At 45.8% G+C, this 15,377-nt stretch overlaps 1 protein-coding gene across 1 annotated transcript in view; it reads left to right on the forward strand.

Moving 5' to 3' along the window:
- LOC309977101 (polycystin-1-like protein 2) overlaps positions 1-15,377 on the forward strand; it is a gene marked incomplete at both ends in the record, with an annotated part of 81,582 nt that overhangs the window by 3,842 nt on the left and 62,363 nt on the right. Inside the window, 3 exon segments of the mRNA XM_082863024.1 lie at positions 1,266-1,469; positions 5,979-6,089; positions 8,845-9,193. Coding sequence (XP_082719150.1) covers positions 1,266-1,469; positions 5,979-6,089; positions 8,845-9,193 — 664 coding nt within the window.

Here is a 15,377-nt window from a genome sequence, read left to right on the forward strand (position 1 = left end):
CTTACCAAAGCTCCGCCCCAAACCCCATCCCCTTCCCCACCCCCACTGCAAGCCTGTCTCAGCACCGTCAGCCCCCAGGGTCTTGCAGTCCCTGGCACGAGGTCACACTAGGAAGAGCTAACATACATCCAGCAGGAGTTCCAGGCACTGAGCTGTACATGCCTCTGTGCACTTATTCATCACACAGTAGAAATACCTCCATCATTCTGTCGCAGGCCCATGATAAAGCTAAGAAAAGTGATGCTCAGAAAGGGTAAGTTCCACACAGCTGGGAGGTGACGGAGATGAGACGTGAAGATCAGAGAGAGAGACTGGGGGACACTGTGCTGCTGGCTTTGAAGATGAAGGAAGGGGCAGCCTCTAGAAGCTGGAAAAGGCAAGGGAATAGCTTCTCCCCTAGAGGCTCCAGAGGAACCAGCCCTGCCCACACCTTGATATTAGCCCAGTAAAGCCCATTTTGAACTTCTGACCATAACTGTAAGAAGATAAATCTGTGCTGTTTAAGCCACTAAGTTTGTGGTCATTTGTTACAGCAGCCATTAGGAAACGAACACAGATTTTGATCTCAACCCCTGCCCTGTGGCGGTCCCACCAGGCAGACGCGGCTGAGTCTGAAGCCAGTGTTCCCTACTTTCTGCTGTGCACATCTGAGCCAGGTCATTCTTTATCAACAAATGTTTACTGAGCATAGACCACATGCCAGGAGCTGGGCTGGAGTGGGGTTTCAGCACAGTGACCCCACAGAGCCCGATGTTACCACAGGGGAGGATAATAGTGCAGCTCATAGGACTGGTATGAAGACTCAGTGAAATCACTCATGCATTCAACAAATGCTAGTTTAGCATCTATGATGTGCCAGGCATTGTTTTCAGATAAGTCTCAAGGAAGGCACTCGAAACAGGTGGAATGATAATTGCCACTTTTACAGCCCTGACCCTACACGTACAGACTCATTTGATCCTCCTAACGACTCTATGGGGTGTGATATTGACTCCCCCCATAAAGAGGAGGCACGGAGAAACTGAATAATTTGCAGAAGACCACACAGCCCGAGTGTGGCTGGGCTGGCCCTGACCCTGGGCAGTCTGGCCCCAGAGCCATGCTCATGCCCTCCACATTGTTTCTCACCCCTGCTGAGTCAGCTCCCACTGTGTCCTTGCATCTCACAGTCCTGACCCCTGAGACCCCTCTGCTTCCCATTACCTGGGCACTTGCCCATCTGTGACCACGAGCCCTCCTTAGGTGTCACCTTACCTTTGCCACAGGTGTCGGCCAGAGTCTGGCCTGTGAGAACCTCAATGCCACCATGCACTGTGGCTCAGGGGAGGTGATCCAGATCCAGGATGCTTTCTATGGGCGCCAGACTCCCCATTATTGCATCCAGGACGCCGGGGACCCCTCAGACCTGGAGGAGGAATGCAACTGGGTCAGCGTCAAGGATGAAGTGGCAGGTAGGGCCCAAGGGCTCTGTAGCTCTGGCTGCAAGTGCAGGGCACTTCCTGGTGTCCTGTGCCCAGCAAAGGGGTCTGGAAGGATTGAACAATCTTCATATCTGACCTTGGGCTTCCATCATATAGGAAAATTAGCCAGTCTGCCCACAGCACCAAGCAGGGGAGTAAGGGGGCCGTGGCTCACCCTTCACCTGACATCAAACCCACCCGACGGGTCAGGTGGACATTTTGCTCCCCACCCCAACTGGGTGCAAAAACATTTCTTTCTTTTTTTTAATTTGAAATTTTTAAATTTCGAAATACTTCAAACGCACGTACAAGAATGAAAAAATTTCAGTGAAATCCTCTGGACCCACTACCCAACTTTGTCAAATCTTAGCATTATGCCATATTTTCTTAAGATTTCCTTATTACAGAAATGAATAAAACATTAGATTCGTATCATCTGTCCTGATACATGTTGTACTAGTTTGTTTCACTTATTATGTAACTATATCATAGTTTGTCTTTTCCTCTATTGAGAGATGTGCGGATTGTTGCTTAATCCTTGCTATAGCGAATAGTTCTGAAACAAACAAACGTTCCAGGTGGTATCTCTCCTGTTCTGGATGGTATCTCTCCTTCGCGTGGGAGAGTTTCTCTAGGGTCTTATTTTTCTAAATCAGATTAAATCTGCCTCTGAGCCAGGTTTGTCTGGTGACAAGGATTTTTCCTTGGAAAGAAACTTGCACCTCTCCCCGCCATGTCTGACCCACATCACCCCTCCTCCCCTTAGAGCAGGCGTGGGGGAAAGAAATGCCGAAATCAGCCAGTTGGTTCTCTTCATCTTGCCTCGTTGCCCCAGCATTCCTGAGGCCGTGGCCCACCAAGGAGGAAAGGCCCAAAGGACGGGCCGATGGGTGTGCCTCCTTCACAGATGGAGCTCAGTGGGCTATTTCCTTAAAGGCCTAGATGTGAGCTTCCAAACCTTGTAGCCACACCCAGAGGGCACATTGGATGGGAGCCCTGCATCCTTTTGGGGAGGGTTGGAGGAGATCTGGGCAGAGCCCCAGGGGGGCTGTTTGTACCTAAGTGTCACCATCACTCATTCATTCAGTCAGTTTGCTGACAGACGTTTACTGAGCACCAAAATTGTGCCATGCACTATCTTGGGCTCTGTGGATGCAGGGATGAATCAAACACAGTCTGTTCTTCGAAGGGGTCACAGTCTAATGGGGAGACAGAAACAAATACAGGCAATTACCTAGCACTGTGCTCAATGTCACACAGAAGGGAGAAAAGGTGCTGTTTAGTTATTCATGCAAGACTCATTTTGTACCTGCTCTGTATCAGGTACTGTTCTGCGTGCTGGAGATACAGCAGTGAACAAAAACAAAGCAAAACGAAGCATTCCCTCTCTCTTGGAGATTGTAGTCTAGTGCTGAGGACGCGCCTAGTGGGGTACAGATCTCACACGGAGGGGTAGAGCAAACTGGGTCCCAGCAGGAAAACAGAAATCATGCTAGGTCTTCCAACAGAGGGAATTCAATGCAGGGAATTGGTTATCCAATGACTCAGTCACGGAAGTGCTGAGAAGCCGAATAGGGGATGATGATCGAGCCCTGAGATTAGAGGAGCAGAAAGCCGCGACCACCCCAAAGGGCTGGAGGGACAGCCATGGGGGATGTCACACCAAAACCAGAAGTCAGGACCACCTGGCAGGTGCTAGAACCATGATCTGCGCCGGGGGAGCAATGACCACGGAGGGAGGGACGGGCCCCAGGGAGCTGGAGCTTCAGAGGAGATGGGGTGAGAGAGAGGGCAAAAAGCACCCTGCCCTGTACCTCTTCCCGTCTGGTGCAGGCAGACTTTGAACCCCCAAATTCCCACCCTAGTCCCTGGAACTGCGGGTATGATGAGCTGCCATGCCCATGAATATGTTAACTTACGTGGCAAAAGGGTCTTTGTACATGTAATTATGGTTGCTAATCTTAAACTAGGGAGATTATCCTGGATTATCGAAGTGGGTACAATCTAATCGCATGAGCCCCTCAAAGCAGAGAATTCTCTCTGGCTAGAAGCATAAGAGAGGGGTGGCAGATGGAGAGGTCAGTGAGATTCAAGTATGAGACAGATCTGATGCCTCACTGCCAGCTCTGAGAGACAGGGGGTCACATGGGAGGACTGGAGAGAGGTCTCTAAGAGCTTAGGGTGGTCCCAGCTGATAGCCAGCAAGGAAATGGGACCTCAGTTCTACAGTCCCAAGGAACTGAATTCAGCCAACAAGAAGAATGAGACTGGAAGTAGATTCCTCCCCAGAGCCTCTGTGACACCTAGATTTCAGCCCTGTGATACCCTGAGCAGAGCCCAGCTGAGCCCACCCAGACCTCTGACCTCCAGAAAGGTGAGATAATAAATGTGCTGCTTTATACCACTATGTTTTTGTCATTTGTTACAGCAGCCATTGGAAGTTAATACGTCATCTTCAGTCTTCCATCAGCGCCTGCCAGTGCACAGGGCAGTTTGGGAAATGTAGTTCCCTGCAATTTGGAACCAAGTAGGGTGAGGGTGGATCTGTGGACCAACGGTCAAAGGGCTGGCCACCTTCCCAGAGGAGGTGAGAGCTAAGCTGAGACCTGAAGATATGATAGGAGTCACGCAGGAAAAGGACAGCTGGGTGAATGGGGACGGGTGTTCTGGGGAGAGGGAGGAACCCATGCAAGTCCGAGGAAGAGCGTGGTAGGTGCAGGGAACTGCAAAGCACTCAGCATGGGGGGAGGTGGGGCACTAGTTCCTGAGGAACCCAGACCCTAGCCCCAGGATGTTGGGGAAGCACTGGAGGGTTTTGAGCAGGGGAGGATCACGGCCAGGTGTATTTTAAAGCTGCCCGCAGGCTGCTGTGAGTCCAAACAAGGGAGGCTGATGCCAGAAACCCAGGTGAGAGAGGCTGGAGGCTGGAGGGCAATGCAGATGGAGAGAAATGGACAGATTCCAGAAACAGAAGGACATACTGACAGGACTTGTCAATGATGGGAGTCCAGGATGACCCTGGCATTGAGAGAAGAGGCTGGGGGAGGAGCCGCTGGTGGCAAAGGTGGAGGAGGGAGATTGTCTTCATGTCCTAGGGCAGCCTTACCAAGTACCACAAACTGGGTGGCTTAAAACAACAGAAGCACGTCCTCTTGCAGTCTGGAGGCTGAGTCCAGAATCAAGGTGTCAGCTGGACTTCTCTACCTCCAAAACCTGCAGGGGAGAGCCCTTCCTTTCCTCTTCTAGCATCCGGCATTTGTCGGCAATGCTTGCCCACAAACCCTTGTAGGTGCATCTCTCTAATCTCTGCTTCCAACTTCACATGCCCTGTCTCCGTGTCCAAAGGACACCAGTCATACTGGATTGAGGGCTCACCCTAATGACCTCATCTTAACTTGATTATCTTTGCAAAGACCCTGTTTCCAAATAAGCTCATATTCACAGGTACCAAAGGTTAGGACTTCAAGATACCTTTTAGAGGAGACACACTTCAACCCAAATCAGAGATCAAGACCTCATTTCAGGATATGAGAAGCCTGGAGTGCCCTGTGACGTCCAAGTGGAGATGCTGTGTAGACAAGTGGACATACAGGATAGGAACTCAAGAGAGAGCTAAACAAGAGACATAGATCAAGGAGTCATCGGCCCATGGCTAAAAACTGGGTGAGGGGAGCACAAAACCATAACAGCTGGGGAGGAACCAGGGCCAGGAGAGCATCTGAGGAGGGGGTGGGGCTTGCCTGGCTAAGCAACCAGACAGGAAAAGAGCGTTTAAATATTCCAAAGCCTGGAGCAAGCATGGGTTTCTAAGATGCGAAAGAGAACAAGGAAAGTGATGCAGTGCAGGGCAGAGCCATAGGATGCTCTCAAGCCAAGAAGGGAACCAGGGCCACAGCATCTGCCTGTCCTTTCTCCAGGCCTCTCTGTAGGCGTCTATTACGTCTACATGGGCAGAGGGAACGGGTGTTGGGATGACCCTGAGGCTTCTGGCCTGGGGTCTCCACACTCCTCCCTCCTGTGGGCACCTGGTGCCCGTGGCCGACACAGGGTTCCTAATCTTGTGCCCTCTTTGCCAGTTCTCAGGATGTAGGTTCCTACCTTAGACCATCTGAGTAGATGCCACTGGACCAGTGGTTCTCAAAGTGGGGTCCCTGGGCCAGCAGCATCGACATCGCCTGGAAGCTTGTTAGAAGAGCAAATTCTCAAGCTGCCCTCCAAACCTACTGAATCAGAATCAGGGTCTGGAAGTCTTTGTCTTCACAAGCCCTCCAGGGGATTCTGGTATTCTGAAGTTTGGGGACCATTGTGCTGGACCCTGAGATATTTGAGGGCAGGAATCCTACTTGTTTCTCCCCCAGCACCGGACTCAGTGCCCGGTCTTCAGTAGATACCAACAGGTACTTGTTGGGGGGATGGTGGGTGAATGAACGAATTCAAGGTCACTCATCTCTGTCTGACCCTATCCTTTAATGTCCTTCACACGGTTTCTGCTTCCACTGGGATGTGGGTGCCTCCCAGGCCAGTGCCGGGGGGCTGCAGGCCTGCCAGGTGGCAGCAATGGGACCTACTTTGGAGACCTGTGCCCCACCTGGGGCAGTTACCTGTGGGTGCAGTACCACTGCCGGGAAGGTGAGTCCCCAACTTGCCTGGGTGTGGGAAGTCCCTTCTTATCTCTAGCCCTCCTTGGAGCAGAGGGTGCAGCTCTCCATGGGGGTGGATCTGCTCAGTACTGAGAGACCTCCTCACCCAAAACTGCTGCCCTGTGGCTTGCCCTCCCTACCTGGCTTAGCTGCAGGATAAAGCATTTGAGCTTCAGTTGCAAAACAAGCCATCAAGCCAGAAGTTGAAAAACAACTGTTTTAACCCCAGGACGCTTCAAATTAAATTTCATGGGGTGACCCAATAAACACAACAGACAAAACCAAGATTACTTGATTGGAAGGATTCCCACATGCCACACGCACTCAACCACCACCCCCCGCTGTAGACTGCCATTTTAGAATGCACAGGAACTTTTACAAATCTAAAAAACCATAAAAATAACCCATATTACCAGAATTTGTAAAAGTTTTATAAATCAAGAAGGAAGAATCCCTCCCTTCAATTCAACAATTCTACTCCTCATAAAGAAACTACTCAATTGTTTAGAATAAATTCTTCCCTGCTTTTTAAAGTGTTTTCATAGACATGGCTGTGTATGAATGTATAGATGTATATGTCTACAACTCAATTTTTTTCACTTAATAATATATCCTGGACATCTCTCCAAGTCCCTACCTTATTCTTTTAATGACTGCATAGTATCCCATCATAAGATTATGTCAAAATTTATTTAACCCCTTACCCTCTTTTTTAAAATTTATTTATTTATTTATTTTTGGCTGCTTTGGTTCTTAGTTGCTGCACGCAGGCTTTCTCTAGTTGTGGTGAGCGGGGGCCACTTTTCATTGCGGTGCGTGGGCTTCTCATTATGGTGGCTCCTCTTGTTGTGGAGCACGGGCTCCAGGCGCGCGGGCTTCAGTAGTTGCAGCACGTGGGCTCAGTAGTTGTGGCGCACGGGCTTAGTTGCTCTGCGGCATGTGGGATCTTCCTAGACCAGGGATCGAACCCATGTCCCCTGCATTGGCAGGTGGATTTGTAACCACTGTTCCACCAGGGAAGTCCAACCTGTTCCCCTCTTGATGGACATTTTGGTTGCTTCTGAGTTTTTGTTGTTATGGATCACTCTGCAGTGCTCTCTTGTGCATTCTTGTGCATATATCTTGACATATGCCTGGGATTATTTTTAGAGGAGAGATCCCTAGTAGCAGAAATGCTGGGTCACAGGGTACGTGCATTTTAAATGTTAGTAGACATTGCCACATTACCCTCCAAGATGGCTGTATCGAGTTCATTCCTATTACAGTGTGAGTGCAAATTTCCCCTCAAGCTGGGACACCACATTATGCCATTGTCCAACCAATTAATCGGTCAGAATGGCAAATTCTACCGAGTCTGTGAGTAATGGTTCAAGGAGCTCTGAAAGGGAAAGATGAGTCAGAGAAGGTTGGGGTCCCCAGGGGCCACCCAGGAGAGCGGGGTCCTTGGGGACAGGAGGAAGAGGGCTGCACGGAGGAGAGGGTGCAGGAAGGGGGGGTGGCACTCGTTTGCAGAACACACTTGGGTGGAGTAAGAGTGAGCAGGGTGTCTTGTTCTCTTTTCTGGGAAGGGAGGCCACATGGTTTGGCAGCACTTTCCGTTTGGTGGTTTCGCTCCTGGACAAAGGGCGCCCTTGGAGATCTGCCAGTTGCAGCCTTGCTGTCATCAGACAGACAGGTAGCTTAGGGGTAGGGGGGTGAGTTGGGTCTGGCTACCACATGGACCAGATTTTCTGTCCTGACTTTGATTTCAAATATCTTGTCCCTTGTGAATCAGTGGGTTCTGACCACCGTCAGTTTCTGATTTCTGAAGGGAAGGACTTCATCCAGCAGTATCCCCTGCCCCCCAGCTCCTGCCTCTGTGCCCAGAAGGGCCTGCTGCATCCTGAGTTTCCTCGGATGATCACGAACCCGTACCAATCAGGACCACGGTGGCTTTCTGACCAGCTCAAGAAAGTCCTTTTCATTTGCATTCAGCTTCTTACATATTTTCCCTTCTCATTTAAGTCAGAAACCAGAAGACTGTGCTGCACCAATCAGCCCATGGCTGGGTGAACTGCCACAAATTCTACCCCTCACCCCATCCTCCAGGCCAACTTGTGAAGCTCAAATTTGTAAAATTTAATGTGCACTAAATTGCTAATGATGATTCATCAGCCACCCTAGCCAAGGAGATTTTCCTAAAGGTGCTTTGCCTTTTGCCTTTTTAATCATTATAAAATACACTTAGACAATCAATGGATCCTGGTTAAATAAATTAGGGTACATTGTGCAGCTATTAAAGAGTGTAAGGCAGCTCTAACTGAATTCATATAGAACAATCTCCAAAATATTCTAAGTGAAAAAAATGGAAGATGCCAAATAGCGAACAGAGCACCATTTGTATAAATAGAAAAGTATGTACATGCTTGTGAGTGTGTAGGTATCTCTGGAAGGAGACCCAGGAGACTGGTAACAATGGCTGCCTCTGGGGAGCAGAACTGGGGGACTGAGGGGTAGCCGTCGGGGAGGGCTTTCTTTTCACTGTAGACCCTTTTGTACACTTCAAATTCTGTATCTGGGTCATGTATTACCTAGGAATGAAAAAATTCAAAAGAACTTTAAAAAGTAAAAATTTTAAAACTTTAAAAGCCCCACTAAAGATAAAGGTCAGGTAGATAGAAGAAAGTAGGTTTTAAACAGAAACATCTGCTTTGCAACGGCAAATGGTATTTTGAGTTTTGATGTGCAGGCCTGAAGCTGATGGTGTGCAATGAGAGTTTCATCTTTTTTTTTTTTTGTGGTACACGGGCCTCCCACTGCTGTGGCCTCTTCTGTTGCAGAGCACAGGCTCCGGACGCACAGGCTCAGCGGCCATGGCTCACGGACCCAGCCGCTCCGTGGCATGTGGAATCCTCCCAGACTGGGGCACAAACCCATGTCCCCTGCATCGGCAGGTGGACTCTCAACCACTGCGCCACCAGGGAAGCCTGAGAGTTTCATCTTTGACAATGTCACCATCTCCCTTACATGGCTCCTCTGTCCCTACATTGGAAACCTGTCCTGTATAATTAATATGGGGGATGACCACACTTTCGATCCCTACTACCCCACAAGGTAAGAGGAATTTCTGAGCCTTGAGTAAAAATGTATCAGTCAGTTTCTGCTGCATAACAAAACACCACAAAACTTAGTGACTTACAATAATAGTTATAATTTTTCATGGTTCTTTGGATCAGCTAGGTGTCTTTTCTTGTCTGGACTAGCTCATCTGGATGGCCTAGGAAGGCCTCATTCTTTTGTCTGGCAGTTAGCTGGATGTCAGCTAGTGGCATGTGTCACTCATAACCCAACAGGCTAGCCTAGGCTCATCTGCATGGTGGCAGAAGAGTTTCCAGCAGGGAGTGAAAGCAAGGTCCAATGTGTAAGCATTTTTCAAATCACTACTTGTGTCACATTTTCTAATGTCCCATTGACCAGAGCAAGTTCCATGGCCAAGCCCACACTGAACGGGTGGAGAAATAGTCTCCACCTGTTGGTGGAAGGAGAGGCAGAGTCACAGTACAAAGGGGCATACATACGGGAATGGGAGGAATGGTGCTCACAGGTTTTCTCAATGGAGAAGGTCACTCAAACAGTCATGGAGAGCTGGGTCCTTTTAGCTCGGCTCTGTGGAATCTCCCGAGTCACTGTCCAAGGAGTCAGTAACGGGGTGAAGAAGATGCTCACCTGCGTGTACGAATGTTTTTTGTTGATAAGGATAATAAAAATAATAGTAGCAATATTAATAACAGTCCAGCTAAGCAGCTTTCACACCCAATCTCACTTAATCCTCACAACAACCCCATGAGCAGGAGCTACTCTGTCCTGAATAACAGCCACTCACCATATGAGCTACTGGGCCCGTGGAATACAGCTGCTCTCAACTGAGATGCGCTGTAAATGTAAATGCACGTGGGATATTGAAGATGTAGCTCCCTTCTCATGAAAGAATGTAAAATATCTCACTAAGTGATGTTTTGATACTGATTACACATCGAAATGATAGTATTTTGGATCTATTGGGGTTAAGGAAATAAATTTTCTAAATTAATTTCACCTGCTCCTTCTCACTTTTTTCAGTGTGACCATTAGAAAGTTTACAATGACACACGTGGCTCACACAGTTTCTGTTGGACAGTGCTGAACTACATAATCATCTTGTTTTACAGACAAAGCTATTGAGGCCTCAAGAGGTCCAGTAGCGTTGCCCAAGCCACGCAGCTGGTGAGTGACAGCATAGCCAGGCAAGCCAGGGCTGCCTGGAATCAAAGCTCAGGCTCTTAGGCCCTGGTGGAGGACACAGCACGCAGCATCGGGGCCCAAGGGCACCAGACGCTGCATCCTCCAGGGAAGAATAGCTCCCCAAGCTGATGGCAGCTGAACACAATCCATAACATTTCAAAGTCCTACCTGGGCCTGGAATAAGCTCCATTCTACCCTGCTGGGTACCCCAGCTGAAGGGGTGCCCCATCAGTTCCAGATTCTCCTTGGCACCTGGCTCATTTCAGAGAAATCAAGGATCCCCAGGGAAATCATGGAGGCCCATAAGCACCTCTCCTAACCCTGAAAAATCTCTGGTTCTACTCTGTGTGGGCTAGAGGTTCTGAATTCAGCCCTGTGGGTGCCTGCCATTCCCAGAAGGCCTGGGCGGGCTGGGGCAACCCGGGGACCAACCCGGTCCACAGTCCAAATCTGATCCAGTGAGTGCGGGTCTCAAACTCAGAAGTCCTCTGGGGTCTCAGGCATTGTGCCATGCCGCAAAATAAAATGTGTCCAGAGTCTGGGGTTCTTATCCCAGATATGATGTGAGACCCAGAGACAATCTCTGGGTTTCCATTTCCTTCCCTATCACATTTATATTGATGGCGATCTTAACTGTTTCACAGAGTAAAATGAGAAATTAAATATGAAGTTGCTTTGGAGAAAAAAAAGGTTTAAGTGATAGAAATACCCATGGCATTATTCTGCAGGTTTCTTCCCGTTTGCTACCATTTCATCGATAAAACAAGAAATGCTGGGGCTTCCCTGGTGGCACAGTGGTTGAGAATTTGCCTGCCAATGCAGGGGATACGGGTTCGAGCCCTGATCTGGGAGGATCCCACATGCCGCGGAGCAACTGGGCCCGTGAGCCACAACTACTGAGCCTGCGCGTCTGGAGCCTGTGCTCCGCAACAAGAGAGGCCGCGATAGTGAGAGGCCCGCGCACTGCGATGAAGGGTGGCCCCCACGCGCTGCAACTAGAGAAAGCCCTCACACAGAAATGAAGATCCAACACAGCCAAAAATAAATAAATTAAAAAAAAAAACAAGAAATGCTGAGTTACATAGTCTTTCAGCCCCCAAATTTTATACAAATTGCATTTGGCATAAGTCAAAATTGACTGACTGTAGCCCTGCTAAGTTATTTAGTTACACAAGGACATTTCAGTAATATACAAATGTAGTTAAAAAACTGGAGCAAATGGGACAAAATACAAATATTTGTTCACTCTGGATGGTGAGTCCAAGGGTGCTTATCATATTACTCTCTGGAATTCTCTGTGTGATTAAATGCTTTCATAATCTAAGAGAAACAGCAATAAACAATGCTTTACATTTGCAAACCCTCTGGGCATTTGCTGTAAGTGAAAGCTACTGCATTTTCTTTTCTCTTTCGAAAGAAATAAATGGTGATACCCTCCACCATCACTCCAACCCGATAACCCAATTTTGTCTACTTTAAAGATCTGTTAGACCTTGAAACTACCCACTCACCTTCTGCTATCATTTTTATTAACATTGGGAGAAATATTTCTGATGCTTTCTTATCAGCACTAGCAGCCTCAGAACTCAGTTTACAGTGTGAAAAATGGCATGAATTTTAAGTATATAGAAGTCACATACTTCGTGCAAACGTCACTATGCTTTTTTAAAATGTGTTTGTACGGACTCCTACTTTTGCTTAACTCCTCATTAGGCTAACAGGTGAATTTTTCAAATCGGACTCCGTCTCCATCCTAGATAAATCACATGAGCTAATGGATAGGATTCAACCTCAAATAGAAACAGCGTAAGAAGTCAAAGGATTTCTCCTTTAAAAGCTCCTTCTAGCCTTGCACTCCCCATGTCTTGTGTTCATTTGCATGGCAAGCTGTTTTGTTTCTCTGTTTGTCGTGGGAAACTTTCTACATTTCTGCAATTATATTATGTGCCTAAAGACACAATTTGAATAAAGTGAAATTTGTCCAAGTCCAGCGTTGGGTAATTCAGCGCCACCTACTGACAGATCTGGGTATTGCCATAATTCTTGGGTCTTTATTTTGAGTCACCTCTGGACAGAGCTGAGTCTGGGGGACCTCTCATTAAATTGTATCATATTCACGTCAAGTATCAAAGCAGTGTATACAAACCAGTAAGTGATGGAATTTTGAACTAATTTTTCAACTTTTTATTGAGGCATAAGATATGTATAGAAAACTGCACAAAAAGATACAGTTCAATTAATTTTTAGACAATAAACACATCCATGTAACCAGCACCTAGATCAAGAAACAAAACATGACCCAGTACCCAGAAATCCTCCACGGGCCGCCCCCCCACAAGGATACTGATTTCTAACATCATCGACTACTGTGATCTGTGTTTGAAATTTTTATAAATAGAATCGTAAAGTATATTTTCTCTTGTGTCTTACTTCTGCTCAGTATGTTTTTGAGATTTATGCATATTGCTGCGTATAACTGTGATTTCTTTTTTCTCACTGCTGTATAACATTCTGTTGTATGAATATTCCTCAACTTATCCATTCTAGTGTTGATACGCATTGGGGTGGTTTCCCATTTGTACTATTATAACTTGTGCAACGGTGAACATTCTAGTACATGTCTTTTCATGCACATATGTACACATTTCTGTTGGGTTTATACCCAGGAGTGGAATTCCTGGGTCATAGGATCATTAAATTTAAGTTGTTGTCTCCATTGCTTTGTACTCCAAGCACAGCTTCTCTTTGTTGGCAGCAGTTACTAAACCACTTTGCACTCTTTGCTCTTGGGTAAGATCACTGGGTGACAAATCAAGAAAAATCCATTTCTCTGCTTTTTAGTCCTGGGCAATTTCAGTTGGCACCAGAGTTTAGAGAATGGAATAAATTGCTTCTTCCAGAGAGATTGCTGAAAACCAGGTAGGATTCAAGGCCATCTTCACATTTCTACAGTTAGTTTCCTTGTTCTGAAATCTACATGGTTTGATATTAATAATGGCCACTCCAACATTCTTTTGATTAGTGTTTGCTGTTACATCTTTCTTCCATCCTTTTACTTTTTTGTTGTTGTTGTTAACTGTTTTCTCAAAGTGATTATTTTTAAAAAATTTTTATTGGAGTATAGTTGTTTTACAATGTTGTATTAGTTTCTACTGTATAGCAAAGTGAATCAGCTATATGTATACATATATCCCCTCTTTTTTGTATTTCCTTCCCATTTAGGTCACCACAGAGCACTGAGTAGAGTCCCCTGTGCTATACAACCATCCTTTTACTTTTAACCTATCTATATTGTCATATTTAAAGTGGGCATCTTATAGACAGCATACAGTTGAGTCTTGGTTTTTTAAAATCTCATCTGGCATAATAATTGGTATGTTTAGACTGTTTACAATTAATGTAATTATTGATATAGTTAGATTTAGGTCTACTATTTTGTTATTTGTGTTCTGTTTGCACCCTCTGTTTATTTTCCCCCATTCCTCTCCTTTCTTCCCCTCTTTTGGATTATTTGAATATTTTCAGCATTCCATTTTAGCTTACCTATTGGCTTTTTTGGTTATTTTTCTTTGTATTACTTTTTAAATAGTTTCCTTGGGGATTACAACATACATATCTAACCTTTCACAGTCTACTTAGAGTCAATATTTTCCACTTCAGGTAAAATGTTATGGCCTTACCAGCATATAGTTTCCTTTGCCTGCCATCTTTTATGTTATAATTGTCAGTTGTAGGATGTTTACATACATTGAAAAGCCCTTTCAACAGTCATACATATATTAAAGAAATTAAGAGGAGAAAAATAGGCTACATTTACCAAGATATTTACCTTTTCTTGCACTCTCCCTTCATTCCTGAAGTTTCAAGTTTCCCTCTGATATCATTTCCCTTCAGCTGGAAAAACTTCCTTCAAATTGCCTTTTTCATTTTTTTAAAAAATAAATTTGTTTATTTATTTATTTATTTATGGCTGTGTTGGGTCTTTGTAGCCGCGCACGGGCTTTCTCTAGTTGTGGCGAGCAGGGGCTACTGTTCGTTGCAGTGCACAGGCTTCATCATTGCGGTGGCTTCTCTTGTTGTGGAGCACGGGCTCTAGGCACATGAGCTTCAGTAGTTGTGGCGCACGGGCTCAGTAGTTGTGCCTCATGGGCTCTAGAGCACAGGCTCAGTAGTTGTGTCACACGGGCTTAGTTGCTCCACGGCATGTGGGATCTTCCTGGACCAGGGCTCGAACTGCACTGGCAGGCAGATTCTTAACCACTGAGCCACTGTGGAAGCCCAAGCATTTCTTTTAAAGTAGATTTTGCAGCAACAAAGTCTCTTACAGAATTTCTTTATTACTGAGAATGTCTTTATTTTGATTTAATTCCTGGAAGATATTTTTGCTGGCTATAGAATTATGTGTTGACAGCTCTTTTCTTTCAGCACTTTGAAGATGTCATTCACTGTCTCTCACCTCCAGTTTCCAAAGAAATCTACAGTCATTCAAGTCACTGTTTTCTCTACATGTAGTGTATCATTTTTTTTCAGACTGATCTCAAGATATTTTTTATCTTCAATTTTCAGCACTTCACTATATGTGTGGGCAAGGTTTTCTTTAAGGTTTTTTTTGTTTTGTTTTTGTTTGTTTGTTTGTTTTTTACATTTGGGGTTTCACAGAACTTCTTGAATCTTTAAATTTACGTGCTTTGTCGAATCTGGAAAGTTTTCAGCCATTATTTCTTCAAATATATTTTTCTACAGCAACCTCTTTCTTCTCTCTGGTGCTCCAATAACACAAATGTTTTACCTTTAGATATTGTTACACAGATTGCTGACATTCTGCTCATTTTTTAAATTTTTAATATTTTTTTCTCTATGTTCTTTAGATTGGATAATTTCTCTTGCTCTGTCTTCAAGCTCACTGACTTTTCCCTCTGCCATCTCAATTCTGCTATTGCATCCAACGAATGAATCTTTTATTTCAGACATTGTGTTATTCATTTCTAAAATTTCCACTTGGTTCTTGTTAATAGTT

Source organism: Leucopleurus acutus (genome assembly GCF_964270905.1).
Source record: "Leucopleurus acutus genome assembly, chromosome: 20".
In the NCBI taxonomy this organism is placed as follows: Eukaryota; Metazoa; Chordata; class Mammalia; order Artiodactyla; family Delphinidae; genus Leucopleurus; species Leucopleurus acutus.